Source organism: Heteronotia binoei, chromosome 15 (assembly GCF_032191835.1).
Source record: "Heteronotia binoei isolate CCM8104 ecotype False Entrance Well chromosome 15, APGP_CSIRO_Hbin_v1, whole genome shotgun sequence".
Classification (NCBI taxonomy): domain Eukaryota; kingdom Metazoa; phylum Chordata; class Lepidosauria; order Squamata; family Gekkonidae; genus Heteronotia; species Heteronotia binoei.
In genome coordinates this window covers 55227964-55242355 of record NC_083237.1, presented here as the reverse complement: position 1 = coordinate 55242355, position 14392 = coordinate 55227964, and the positions used below count along the sequence as shown (strand labels likewise).

Below are 14392 nucleotides of genomic sequence, written 5' to 3'. Positions count from 1 at the left end.
GGGCCACACTGAGACCCAGGTTCAAATCCTTACTCTGCCATGGAAGCTTTTTGGGGCGACCTTGGGCCAGTCGCATGCTTTTGGCTAAAGGGAAGACATAACAGCGCTCTTCTGAAATTGCAGAACTGGGCTCTACTTCCTTCCCTTCCATTCTGCAACCCCTCGGTATCCACTGAAGAAGCAGCTTTGCTTTTTGTTAGCTCAAAATAAGTCTCCTGGAAGTTAGTTAGCAACCCGAACCGCTGTTCTGTGTTCCTGTATTTGTAACTATATTTGTGGAGCAGAGGACCATCAGTGGCTATTAGCCAAAAAGGTATAGAGGGAGCACTCTGTCTGGGGCAGCGATGCTCTGAATTCTTGGTGCTTGGGGGCAATAGTTGGAGGGCTTCTGGGGTTCTGGCCTTGCTAGTGGACCTCCTGATGGCACCTGGGTTTTGGCCACTGTGTGATGCAGAGTGTTGGACCAGATGGGCCACTGGCCTGATCCAGCATTCCTTCTCTTATGTTCTCATGTTATGAGAGATAAGGGGGACACCAGCGGAGGCATTACACATGTCTGAAAGACCAGGGCCCGTCTTGGTGGAGGGCCTCATGGGACTGCAGTAGAGGAGAGGAGTCATTAACATCATCAGTGTGACTTTTATTGGCACAGCGGGATAAGTGTTAAAGAAGCTAGCTCGTGATTTACGGAGGGGAGGTGTTCCTAGAGCTCCCTGCTCTTTTTATTTTTCCTCTTTCTAGCCTGTCTTGCGCTCCAGATTTCAGCAGAATTAATTGGCTTGGCCTCATTTGAAATGTAGCGCTGGAGGAGAGTTTTATAGACTCCGTGGACTGCCGGAAAGACAAATCAGTGGGCTCTAGAAGAAATCAAGTCCACACTCTCCCTAGAAACAAAAATGACTAAATGGAGATTATCGTACTTGGGTCACATTATGAGAAGACAAGAGTCACAGGAAAAGACAGTAATGCTAGGCAAAGTGGAAGGCAGCAAGAAAAGAGGAAGACCCAACCTGAGATGGATCACATACACTAAATAATGCACTTTCCAACTGGATTTCACTGCGTGAACTGGCAAAATCCTGTTGGAAAGTGCACTATTTAGTGTGTGTGATCACAGCCTAAGTCAAGGCAACCACGGCCCTCAATTTACCAGATTTGAGCAAGGCTACAAAGTTAAAGTCCCCTAGCCCCTGTAAGACCAACCAAGTTTTATTTAGGGTGTGAGCTTTCGTGTGCAAGCACACTTTGTCAAAAGGCATGGAATGAGATTTACCCAATGGTGAGTCAGAAGTGACAACTGCACTTAACACACACAGCTGATTTGAGTGCTCTGAGAAGTGCAGCATCCTTGCAAAGTTACAGGTTGTCTTTAGATATCGCACTAGGACCGGCGTGCCTGGACCTTGGGAAGGCCCGTGATCAAACCTTACAAGGAGGGAGGAGACTGCAAGAACATGTAGGCTGCTCCTTCCCCCTGGGTGCTTCTCTGTTAGAACGCAAGAAGCTGCCTTATGCTGAACCAGGTGATCAGTCCATCAAGGTCAGCATTGTCTACTCTGACCGGCAGCAGCTCTTCAGGGACTCGGGCAGAAGTCTTTCATGTCACCTTCTTCTACCTGGCCCTTTTAACTGGAGATGCTGGGGATTGAACCTGGGAGCTTTGGCATGCGAAGCAGCAGTTCTTCCACTGAGTCACGCAGCCTCTTCTCTTTTTATTGCCACTGTTGCAGTCTAACTTTTAGTTGGGGTGGGGTGGGGTACCCAGCGGGAAAGAGGTAATCACAAGGATTTTTTCCCCCAGGTTGAATCTGGTGAGCCTGATGTTCTAGAAGTTTAGGGGGGGGGGGGAGAAGCCATGCAGTTTAGGCTTTGGTTTCAGCAAAGTTCAGGCAACAAAGCCTGAACCTCGCTGAGACCAAAGCTTAAACTGCATGGCTTCTTTCCCCCCCCCTAAACTTCTAGAACAGAGGTGACCAAACTTGCTTAACGTAAGAGCCACATAGCATAAACATCAGATGTTTGAGAGCTACAGAAGAGGGAGGGAGAGAGGGAGGAAGAAAGGAAGATGGGGAGGGAGAGGTGGAAAGAAAGCAACTTTAACTTTAAAAGTATTCTCCAAGCCACTGGCTGTCTTGGCTTGGAGAAGTGATTTAAAGAGACAGATGCCTTTCTAAACCAGCTGATGGGGGAGGGGAGGTTTCAAGAGCCACGCAATATGTGTGAAAGAGCCACAGTTTGGCCAGCTCTGTTCTAAAATATCAGCTTCACCAGATTTGACCTGGGGAGGGGAGGGGGGAAACTGTGATTACCTCTTTCCCTTTGAGCACCCCTCCCTTGCCTTTTCTGCATTAGCTTTTCTATTTATGGGGAGAAATTCAGAGGCAAAAAAAAAAAATCCTCTGAGATGAGGGTTGCCAAGTCCAATTCAAGAAATATCTGGGGACTTTGGGGGTGGAGCCAGGAGGCTTTGGGGGTGGAGCTAGGAGCAAGGTTGTGACAAGCACGATTGAACTCCAAAGGAAGTTCTGGCTGTCACATTTAAAGGGACCGCACACTTTTTAAATGCCTTCCCTCCATTGGAAAGAATGAAGGGTAGGGGCACCTTCTTTGGAGGCTCACAGAATTGGATTCCTGGTCCAATCTTTTTGAAACTTGGAGGGTGTTTCAAGGAGAGGTGCCGGATGCTATGCTGAAAATTTGGTGCCTCTGCCTCAAAAAACAGACACACACACACCCCAGCCCCAGATACCCATGGATGAATTCTCCATAATATCCTATGGGAATCGGTCTCCATAGGGAATAATGGAGTGCCCAGCAGACATTCCCCACTGCTTTCTGATGACCCTGAAGCGGGAGCAGGGCTTTTTTTTTTTTTTTTAGCATGAATGCACAGGAACGCTGTTCCGGGCGGCTTAGTGTCCAGCGGTATGGCCTAATATGCAAACAAGCCTGCTGGGCTTTTTCTACAAATAACCCCCCCTATGTGAAACAATGGTGACATCAGGAGTGTGGCCTAATATACAAATGAGTTCCTGCTGGGCTTTTTCTACAAAAGAAACCCTGAGCGGGAGGATCTCCTGCCCCCAACTGGGGATTGGCAACCGTATCTGAGATGCTCTTTTGGGTCTAAAAGGAGCCACTAGTGGGAAGGGTGGTAGTGGGGATCCTTTTGCTTAGGCTCCCTCTGAACTTGGAGCCGGCCTGAATTCCTGTTGGCTGCGAGATCCAGTTTTCTTAGCATGTCTTTTGTTCTTTCTCACCAGCGCCCCGGGATGTTACCTGGCGGCCGCATGCCCATGGCAGGGATGCAGATGGGATCCGCCGCAGGATCTCTCTATGGAACGCCTTCTCCGATGAGATCTGGAATGCCGCAGTCCATGATGGATCCCTTCCGGAAGCGCCTGCTGCCTCCGCAGGCCCAGCCGTCCCCTGCGCTAACCCAAAGGCGAGGGTAAGAATGTGTGTGTGGCCTTTAAACTGGAGAATGTGTGTGTGAGAGCGGAAAAAGCAGAATAGAAGAAATTGCTGAAGGTGGAACCTAACGTTTGGTATGTGTCACTCCCCAGTGATCTCACAGAAGTCTTTGTGAGGATAAATGCCTTCAGGATGCCAATGGATTCATTATCTCTCCCCCCTCCCTCCTCCTCCCCCCCCCCTCTCACTCACACACACACACACACACACGTACACAAACAGGTTTCAGATATTTGTGGAGGGTACTTTCTTAGCCCACTCTTCCTTCTCCATAGCATTGCCAACCTCCAAGTGGTATCTGGAGATCTTCCATTACACTTAATATCCAGGTGACCAAGATCAGTTCCTATAATACCGTGGGTTCAACGCAAGGAAGAGGCGAGGTAGTGGTGATCATAGCTCTCTTTGTTCAGTACAGCATAGTGACGGCTGAACTCTAAGTCTGGTGAACTGGGTCAATGGAGCCAACTATATACATTTCAAGGGTCCTGCGCTGGGAAGCCATTGGACCATTCAAACCAGCAGGAGGCTCGTGATTGGAGAGATTTGGCTCCTCCTGCCCGTTGTTCCTGCGTCCCCAAGCTCAGGCCTAAAGGCGCCAATGAGCCAGGCAGGAACACTGTTATTCACACACAACATTAGTCCACATACACAACCGTTTCCCTGGAGAAAATGGCTTCTTCGGAGGGTGGACTTGATGGCGTTATGCCCTGCTGAGGTCCCTCTCCTCCCCAGGCTCCACCCCGCAAAATCTTTTGAGCGTTTTCCAAGCCGAGCTGAGAACCCTGCTTCTCCACCTCTCAGATTTTGCTCCCATATCTTCCTCTCTCGTCTTTCTTTTAACACAACGCTGTTCAAGTTACCAGCATCTATCGAGGGCTTCCTGTTCTCGCTGAATCTCTTCTAGCTTCTCTTTCAATATAAAAAGTGAATCTAGTTTTAGGCTGCCAGACCCTTGACTAGGGTTTTGGGGCTCAGTTTGGGAGGAGATTTCCTTCATTCAATCGGAGGTGCTAAATAACCACTAATAACCCACTACTTGGTCCACTTCATAAGAACATAAGAGAAGCCATGTTGGATCAGGCCAACGGCCCATCAAGTCCAACCCTCTGTGTCACACAGTGGCAAAAAATGTTATATACACACATACACTGTGGCTAATAGCCACTGATGGACCTCTGCTCCATATTTTTATCTAAACCCCTCTTGAAGGTGGCTATGCTTGTGGCCGCCACCACCTCCTGTGGCAGTGAATTCCACATGTTAATCACCCTTTGGGTGAAGAAGTACTTCCTTTTATCCGTTTTAACCTGTCTGCTCAGCAATTTCATCGAATGCCCACGAGTTCTTGTATTGTGAGAAAGGGAGAAAAGTACTTCTTTCTCTACTTTCTCCATCCCATGCATTATCTTGTAAACCTCTATCATGTCACCCCGCAGTCGACGTTTCTCCAAGCTAAAGAGTCCCAAGCGTTTCAACCTTTCTTCATAGGGAAAGTGCTCCAGCCCTTTAATCATTCTAGTTGCCCTTCTCTGCACCTTCTCTAAAGCTATAATATCCTTTTTGAGGTGCGGCGACCAGAACTGCACACAGTACTCCAAATGAGACCGCACCATCGATTTATACAGGGGCATTATGATACTGGCTGATTTGTTTTCAATTCCCTTCCTAATAATTCCCAGCATGGCATTGGCCTTTTTTTATTGCAAACGCACACTGTCTTGACACTTTCAGTGAGTTATCTATCATGACCCCAAGATCTCTCTCTTGATCAGTCTCTGCCAGTTCACACCCCATCAACTTGTATTTGTAGCTGGGATTCTTAGCCCCAATGTGCATCGGAACTCGGTTGCGTTCCTGGCCATTGCTGCATCCTGTGGCAATGAGGGAATCAGGATACAAAAATTTATGTTCTGTTTGTTTTAAGCTTTTTGCCTTCAGTGCTTGCTGGCGTAAAGCATCGACATTGAAACAGTGTCGAAATGGGGCAGCTTGCTAAGAAGAAGCATGGTAACTCCCCCCCCCCCCCCCAAATAAATATCCACCCTGCTGTAGTTATTTGGCAGCATGGCAAAGTAATCCACAGGATTCAAGATGGGTAGAAAAGAGTAAGAGTCCAGCAGCACCTTAAAGACTAACACAATTTTGGGTATATAGATCCAAGCGGGCAGCTGTGTTGGTCTGAAGCGGTAGAACAAAGTAAGAGTCAAGTTGCACCTTTAAGACCAACGAAGTTTTATTCAGAATGTCAGCTTTCGCGTGCTCTAAAGAGCCACATGGAATAAACGTCAGAAGGAAGGAAGTCGATGGGTGAGGAGGGAGAGGTGGAAAGAAAGCAACTTCAAATGCATTTTCCAAGCCACTGGTTGGCTTGGCTTGGAGAAATGATTTAAAGAGAGAAATCACTTTTCCAAGCTGGCCGATGGGGTGGTGAGGGCTTCAAGAGCCACGCAGTGTGCGTGAAAGAGCCACATGTGGCTCCCAAACCGCAGTTGGCCATCCCCGTTTCTTGCTTACAGACTAACGTAAAACAGCTTCTCATCCGCAACGATCAGCTACTTAACAATGATAAACTACTTAACAGTAAGACGGACTTTGGTGCCAAGGCCTGCAACAAACCAAGATGCCAGCTTTGCTCTCGTATCAACCCTAGCCACACCATCAGTGGACCCAGCAACATCAGCCACACTATCTCAGGTTCCTTCTCCTGGTCATCCTCTAATGTGATTTACGCCATCACATGCCAGCAGCGCCCTTCCACTCTCTACATTGGACAAACAGGACAGTGACAAAGAATTAATGGACAGAAGTCTGACATCTGAAACCACAGTATTCAAAAACCAGTGGGGGAACACTTTAACCTTCCAGGACGTTCAGTAAGAAGTTGTCTTACAAAGAATTTCAAAGGGGGATTAGAGAGACTGCTGAATTGCAACTGACAACAAAGCTCAAGACAGTGCATCCACCTGGAGTGAATGAAGACCTCGGCTTCCTGTCTCATTACCATTGCTGATTTCTCCACACCTACTCCCGTTTCTGCATATCACATCTAATCCAATCACACCTTCTATTGTCATTTGCCTGCTAATGCCATTTGGTATCTGAAATCGCTCCACTCCCCTGTGTTTAGGACAGATGGACTCACATTCTAGCTCTGTCTGAAAAAGTGAGCAGTGAGTCATAAAAGGTATGCTTAGTCTTTAAGGTCTCTTTTCTGCTGTTGCAGATGCAGAGGAGTTAGCCGCATTAGTCTATTGCTGCAAAATACTAGAGAGTCCAGTAGTACCTTTAAGGCAAACACATTTCATTGTAGCATAAGCTTTGGAGAAACACAGCTCTCTTCTTCGTCAGATGCACTGCTACAGACAAACAGGGCTACCCATCTTGATCTGTCTCCTTGGAGGGCTTGGGTTTGTCACTTGGGAACCCCTGCATTGTTATGCAGATATACTCCCTTATCCTTCCATTTCACTGGGTAGAGTGTACTCCCCCCCCTCCCAATTAAAGAAGGAATTTGCCCTAAAGCTAGAACATGAATGTAGTCTAATCGGCTGTAGCGTGCAAAATAGATGGCTGTTAAAGATAGGACAGTTGGTAGGACATTAATTCATAGGGAACCCACACAGTGTGTGCCAAGCTCTCTATCTCCAGGGTATGCGTGTGTGAAACCTTAGAACAAAACCACTCCCTTGTTAAATAACATCAGGGTGAAAATGCCCTGACCTAGATTAGCCCAGGCTAGCCCAATCTCATCATATCTTGAAAGCTAAGCAGGGTCAGCCCTGGAAAGAAATCAGATGGGAGACCAGCAGGGGTAGCATTCTGGGAGCCAGTTTGGTGTAATGGTTAAGTGCGTGGACTCTTACCTGAGAGATCCGGGTTTGATTCCCCACTCCTCCACATGCACTGCTGGAATGGCCTTGAGTTAGCCATAGCTCTGGCAGAGGTTGTCCTTGAAAGGGCAGCTGCTGTGAGAGCCTCTCAGTCCCACCCTCCTACCTCACAGGGGGTTTGTTGTGGGGGGAGGAAGATAAAGGAGATTGTGAGCCACTCTGAGTAGAAGGCGGAATATAAATCCAATGTCGTCTTCTTCTTCATCATCATCAGATGCATCTACAAAGAGAGCTGTTTCTCGAAAGCTTATGCTACAATAAAGTTTGTTAGTCTTAAAGGTGCTACGGGACTCTTTACTACCTCTCTGAAAAATGCCCAAGCCCCAGTAGGGGTCACCAGAAGGCAGCCATGGCTTCCAGGCATGCACACAAATATAACAAACAAGCAAGCAGTGACAGACTCATTGGGTTGCTGCTAAATCGGTATCAAATGTGTGCATAAAGCACAGCGCAGGTGGGAGGCGGGGGCTGAAACCGCCTGCCCGTTCTCTGCTCATCAGCTGCCTTGCGCCATCTGTGTTTGTCCCAGCGATGCTCCAAAACTACAAGGAACGCCAACCGGGAGGAAAATAGCTGGGAGAAAGTAGCTCGAAGTGGAGGCGTGCCGGTGGACAGAGGGCTCGGAATTTCGGCCACCCGTATTGCATTTTATATCGCTCCTCCTGAATTAGTCTAGGGAAAAGAAACCATTGGATGTTCTCTCCTTGTTTCACTTGTCTTGGATCCTTGGACACTCTTCGTGCCCTTCTGGCAGAAGGTGATCTCGGCCCGCCAGAGATGAGGATGCCGCTGTTGTTTATGAGCTTGTTGCTCTACTCTTGTTTCCTTTCTTTGAACTGTGACCCACGTTTGCAAGTGAATTACGTTTTAAAGCGCTCCAGAAGCTGTTGTTCTAGGGCAGGGGTCCTCAAACTACGGCCCGCGGGCCAGATGTGGGCCCGCTGAGGACGTTTATGCGGCCTGCCGGGTTATGGCAAAATCAGACCGGAAGTGACGTTCGACCTAAACTCGCGTTAGCAACGCACACTTCCGGCACTGGGCTGAGGCGGCAGAGACAGAGTGTGAGGCGATACCGAGGTGAGGTGAGTTCCCAGGCTGGGGTGTGTGGTGTGGGGAAGGGAGAGAGATGCAGAAGACGGAGAACTGACGGCCCGCGGCCTTGTACAGTAACGGCAGCCAACACAACAGTCCGGCCCTCCAACAGTCTGAGGGACAGTGAACTGGCCCCCTATTTAAAAAGTTTGAGGACCCCTGTTCTAGGGGAATTGACCCTGTCAATGGAATCACAGAATCATAGAGTTGGAAGGGACCTCTAGGGTCACATAGTCCAACCCCCTGCACAATTCAGGAAATTCACAAATACCCCCCCCCCCCCAAGCAACACATCCGTCTCCAGTGACCCTTGCTCCGTGCCCAGAAGGTGGCAAAAACCTTCAGGAACCATTGCCAATCTGGCCTGGAGGGGAAAAAATTGACCCCTCCACCCCCTGTGGCAATCAGCATTTCCCTGTGTGTGTAAGAGGGGCCACAAGAACTAAACAGTGACGCAGCCCTTCCTGCCCTCCTTCACGTGATCTGCCTACATTCACAGACCCGCTGCAGAAAACAATACAATCTTGTCCCAGTACGTATACAAAAAAATTAATGAAAAACACTCGATTTCTTCAAAATCTCTCACAACTTCTGCGTGGATTCCAATTCCCTGAAGAGGTCCTGCTCCAAAGGAAAAGGTTCTCCTTATGTGTCGGCCGATGGGAATGAAATAAGTATTTTTCTGGACGTCAAAATTGGGAATTTTTCAGGACAGTTTTGCTCCAGGAACGTAAGAACATAAGAGAAGCCATGTTGGATCAGGCCAATGGCCCATCCAGTCCAACACTCTGTGTCACAGAAGACCATAAGAGAAGCCATGTTGGATCAGGCCAGTGGCCCATCCAGTCCAACACTCTGTGTCACAGAAGAACATAAGAGAAGCCAGGTTGGATCAGGCCAGTGGCCCATCCAGTCCAACACTCTGTGTCACAGAAGACCATAAGAGAAGCCATGTTGGATCAGGCCAATGGCCCATCCAGTCCAACACTCTGTGTCACAGAAGAACATGAGAGAAGCCAGGTTGGATCAGGCCAATGGCCCATCCAGTCCAACACTCTGTGTCACAGAAAGACATAAGAGAAGCCATGCTGGATCAGGCCAATGGCCCATCCAGTCCAACACTCTGTGTCACATAAGAACATAAGAGAAGCCATGTTGGATCAGGCCAATGGCCCATCCAGTCCAACACTCTGAGTCATATAAGAACATAAGAACAGAAGAGAAGCCATGTTGGATCAGGCCAATGGCCCATCCAGTCCAACACTCTGTGTCACACACTGGCCAATATATGTGTGTGTGTACATACATACATATATATATACACACATATACATGCATACACACACACACACACACACACTGTGGCTAATAGCCACTGATGGACTTCTGCTCCATATTTTTATCCAATCCCCTCTTAAAGCATCTTAATGCAAAATGTGGTCCTGAGCCAACTGACACATAAGGAGAACCTTTTCCTTTGCAGCCAGAGACCCCTTCAGGGAATTGGAATCCACGCAGAAGTTGTGAAAGATTTTGAAGAAATTGAGTGTTTTTCATGAGCTTTTTGTATATGTACTGGGACAAGATTGTGTTGTTTTCTGCAGTGGTCTTCCCCTAATGCATGGAATTTTCTTCTGTGAATGTTAATAGAGTCGGATATTTTAGAGTTAAATATTTTAGATATTTAGGGCTCTATATGGCCAGGGGCCTGCATACCTTCGGGACCGCCTTTCCCCACATGTTTCCCCGGAGAGCACTTTGGTCTGGATCACAAAATCTACTTACAATCCCCAGCCCTAAGGAGGCCAGGCTCATGACAACTAGAGCCAGAGACTTCTCTGTAGTGGCTCCACGCTGGTGGAATGAGTTGCCAGAAGAGGTCAAGGCCCCGCGAGAGCTCATACAGTTCCGCAGGGCCTGTAAGACGGCACTCTTCCACCAAGCATTTGTAAACTAGACTGCTGGCCACTACAGTTCCGGGCAACATACGAACTACCCCTTACAATCTGCTGTACAGCAGCTGCGGAGAGGACAACTTAAGATCTGCTTTACAGAGAACTGTAAATTTGAAAACTTAAAGATCATGGCACTGAAATTTGTTTATGTGTTTTATGTTTTATATTACTCTACGTTTTCCAGTTTTAATGTCACACCATTATATGCATGTCTATGTCAGCCGCCCTGAGCCCGCCTCGGCGGGGAGGGCGGGATATAAATGGAATAAAATAAATAAGTACTAAGGTTTTTTGGATTTCTTACTGCACGGGTTTTTTTTCCTCTGTTCTGTCCTGTGCTGCCACTTGCTGTTCCCGCTTCCTCACAGAATCAGCGTTGCTGTCAGATGGCTATGCAGCCTTTGCTTAACAATCTCCAAGGAAGGAGAGCCTACCCGCTCCTGAGGAAGCCAGTTCCACTGAGGAACCGCTCTAACTGTAGGGAAGTCACCGGCGTGCCTGTAAAGACAGCTGGACAATGTGGTTGGCGCTCCTTCCGGTTCCAGATCCTGCCGCTCTTGCTGCCGATTTATCTGTGGGAACTGAGGACAAGTCGCCTCCCGTTCGTTCCTCTCCGCTCTCCTTTTGGTACGGGAACGCTGCCTCTGCAGCTTCGTGCCACTCCTCCAGGCTCTGCTTATATAAGCGGCCTGCGCTCAATTGTTGTTCTCTCATGCATACTTTTAGTCCCTCTCAGGCCCTGCTCGGAGTGGGCTTTGCCAGCTGTTTTTCAAAACAAATATAGCACAAATGACACTCAGCTTCTTGGCAAGCCCTGCCCTCCCCCCCGCCCCCCACTTCTTGCTCAAAGGCAGGAATTGCATGAAGGAAGAAGCAGCTGCAGACATCTGGCGTCCAGGCTTCAAGGGCCAAGTTCTTCTTCAGGGGCCAAGTTCTTCGCAGTGAGAATGAAGGAAGCAAGGGAATAAAGACAGTGGAGCGAGTCTGCAGGCATGCAGGGTAGACAGCACTCACTTCAGTTTTTACTCTCCCAATGCAATTGTTGCAGGGAGAAAAGCCCCAGGTAAATCAGTGCGTGCAAACAGCTGGAAACGTTGGAACCAATGCTCCCTCTAAGCTGTGGAGTCTTGTGAGCAAAAAGTCTACTTTGTGAGCTACCGGCATTAAAGCTGCGAGCCCCTGCAGAAATTGGTTTGCTCTGTGGCCATTTTTCTTGAGCTAAGACAAAAATGTGCAAGCCGGATGTTAAAAAACTGTGAGCTAGCTCGCACTAACTCAGCTTAGAGGAAACCCATATAGTGGGTTGGATCCAACAAGATTTCCTGCTAGTAAACACAGAGGAGGACTATAAAAAACTAAGTGTCCGGTAGCGCCTTAAAGACTAACAAAATTTGTGGTACAGTACAAGCTTTAGTGAGCCACTGCTCACTTCTTCAGAAGAATCTCCCCACTTTCCAATATATAGGACCGATGGACTCACATTTTAGCTGTATCTGAAGCAGCAAGCAGTGATTCATGAAAACTCCTACCCTACCGCAAATTGTGTTAGTCTTTTAAGGTTGGAACTCTCTGTCTGGGGCAGTGATGCTCTGTATTGGTGTTTGGGGAGGGGAACAGTGGGAGGGCTTCTAGAGTCCACTAGTGGGCCTCCTGATGGCACCTGTTTTTTTTTTGGCCACTGTGTGACACAGAGCGTTGGACTGAATGGGCCATTGGCCTGATCCAACATGGCTTCTCTTATGTTCTTCTGTGACACAGAGTGTTGGACTGGATGGGCCATTGGCCTGATCCAACATGGCTTCTCTTATGTTCTTCTGTGACACAGAGTGTTGGACTGGATGGGCCATTGGCCTGATCCAACATGGCTTCTCTTATGTTCTTCTGTGACACAGAGCGTTGGACTGAATGGGCCATTGGCCTGATCCAGCATGGCTTCTCTTATGTTATGTTCTCTTAAGGTGCTACGGGACTTTTGCTCATTTTGGCTGCGAGAGACAGACTGGCATGGCTGCCCATCTTGATCTCTCTCTAGGGAGAAGGAGGGGGGTCTGTTTTGACCATCCAAAAAGGCTGTGCTGGGGCTTATGGGACCTTCAGGGACAAAAGCACTGTGGGATGGGGGGGGGGTTGCTGCAAGTAAGGAGGAGAATTAGACAAGGCTGATCAGAAGAGCTGGCTGGATCCAGCCCATTAGATTACAGTGAGTCTTCACAATATTAAACTCATTGCAGAATTCAGACATTGTGGATCATATCCGACAAACCGTGTTCTTTCTCTATCCATAGTGGGGTGAAGCTAACCACCCCCGAGCCTAAGGAGACTTCTTCTAATTCAGATTGTTCTTTTTCCAGTTGAAGAGCCACCTACTTTGGAGGAAGAGTCCTTACACTGGAGGGAAGGGTTCAAGTTTGAGCCAAAAGGGGTTTGAATATTTTAGTAAACACAGGGCTTTTTTTTTTTGTAGCAGGAACTCCTTTGCATATTAGGCCAAACCCCTCCTGATGTAGCCAATCATCTTGGAGCTTACAGTAGGCCCTGTACTCCCTGTAAGCTCTTGGAGGATTGGCTACATCAGGGGCATATGGCCTGATATGCAAAGGAGTTCCTGCTACAAGAAAAGCATTGAATAAACAAATACGTAAATAAACTTTGTTCAGAAAAGTGCCAACCATTCTTTTTCATCCCACTATCTTCCTTCGCCAACCGTTCTTTTTCATCCCACTGTCTTCCTTAGCCTAGATTAATAAATTATTGCATTTATTCATCATATAAATTAGGTCCAAGCAGAATTTTTAAGCTGACGAGCGGACTTTTCCATAATAGCAGAGTCCCTTTTTGTAGCGGTTGATGTTTGAGGCTTATTTTCATTGTTGTGCTATTGCTGTGTTTGCTTCTATGAGAACACGAACTCAAGGTTTCTGTGGTTGGACCTCGGAAGGTGTTCACATTTCCGGGAATAGACAGTTTTTCATCCGAGCCAGTCTGGTCCACATCTAATTACTGGATCGTCTTGGAAATGAGAGGTCTGGTCTGTGTTGCTGAATCCAATAGCTCTTTGAGGGCTCCTTCACACCCAAGCATTATAATCTTCATGAGTACTTTAAAAATGTACCAGAGAGGTTCCGGGCAACGTGGGGGTTAGTGATGCCAGAAGCGTGCTCAGCCCCACACAGAGTAGAGATGCCTGAAGTATGCTGTGCTCTTCAGTGTGTGTGTGTGATTTAAGATGCCTGAAGTACGCTCAGCTCTGTCACCTTGACCCACCCTTACCCTGCCCTCCTGCCTCTTCATATCTGTAGTTCTCACAATTAAGATTTACAGAGCACTTTGTAATTGGCTTTGCTCTGACAACTCCTTCCTCTGCAGCAAGTCATTTTTATTTTCACACATACAATGCGTCTTTTTTAGACTCCAGAAACCCCACTTGTGGTGTCAAACACGTGAGAAACCTAAATCTTTAAGAGCAGTTAATCAGTTACTGTGAACAAAATGGCCTTTGGAGGTTGTTTTTTTTTAAAAAAGAATGTCCACTGTAGAGGGTGTAAGGGCACTGCTGACTCAATGATGGCATAAATCACATTGGTGGGCGAGGATAACGGGAGGATGCTGTGGTTGCAAAAAATGCCTGTTGCAGATCCTTCAAGTGTGCATCTCTGTCTGAGGGGCTGGAGCAGACAGCGCTGTAATTGCAAAAACAACTGCACTGTGTAAAAAAAAATAACAATGAAATTATATATAAACAAGGGTGGAATTCTAGCAGCAGCTCCTTCGCATCTTAGGTCACATACCCGTGATGTAGCCAACCCTCCCAAGGGCTTACAAAAAAAGAGCCTTGTAAGCTCTTGGAGGACTGGCTACATCAGAGGTGTGTGGCCTGATATGCAATGGAGCTCCTGCTAGAATTCCACCCCCGATATAAATAAATATATTTGAAAAATTATCTCAATATGTCTGTTTTTAATTCATCAAATGACATAG

The 14392-nt window shown here is 47.6% G+C and overlaps 1 protein-coding gene across 1 annotated transcript in view; it reads left to right on the top strand.

Annotated features, from left to right (window-relative positions):
• The window catches only part of SMARCD2 (SWI/SNF related, matrix associated, actin dependent regulator of chromatin, subfamily d, member 2), a 57667-nt gene that overhangs the window by 17572 nt on the left and 25703 nt on the right, over window positions 1-14392 (top strand). The window contains exon 2 of the mRNA XM_060256114.1: window positions 3264-3451. Coding sequence (XP_060112097.1) covers window positions 3264-3451 — 188 coding nt within the window. The remainder of the gene's footprint in view (window positions 1-3263; window positions 3452-14392) is intronic.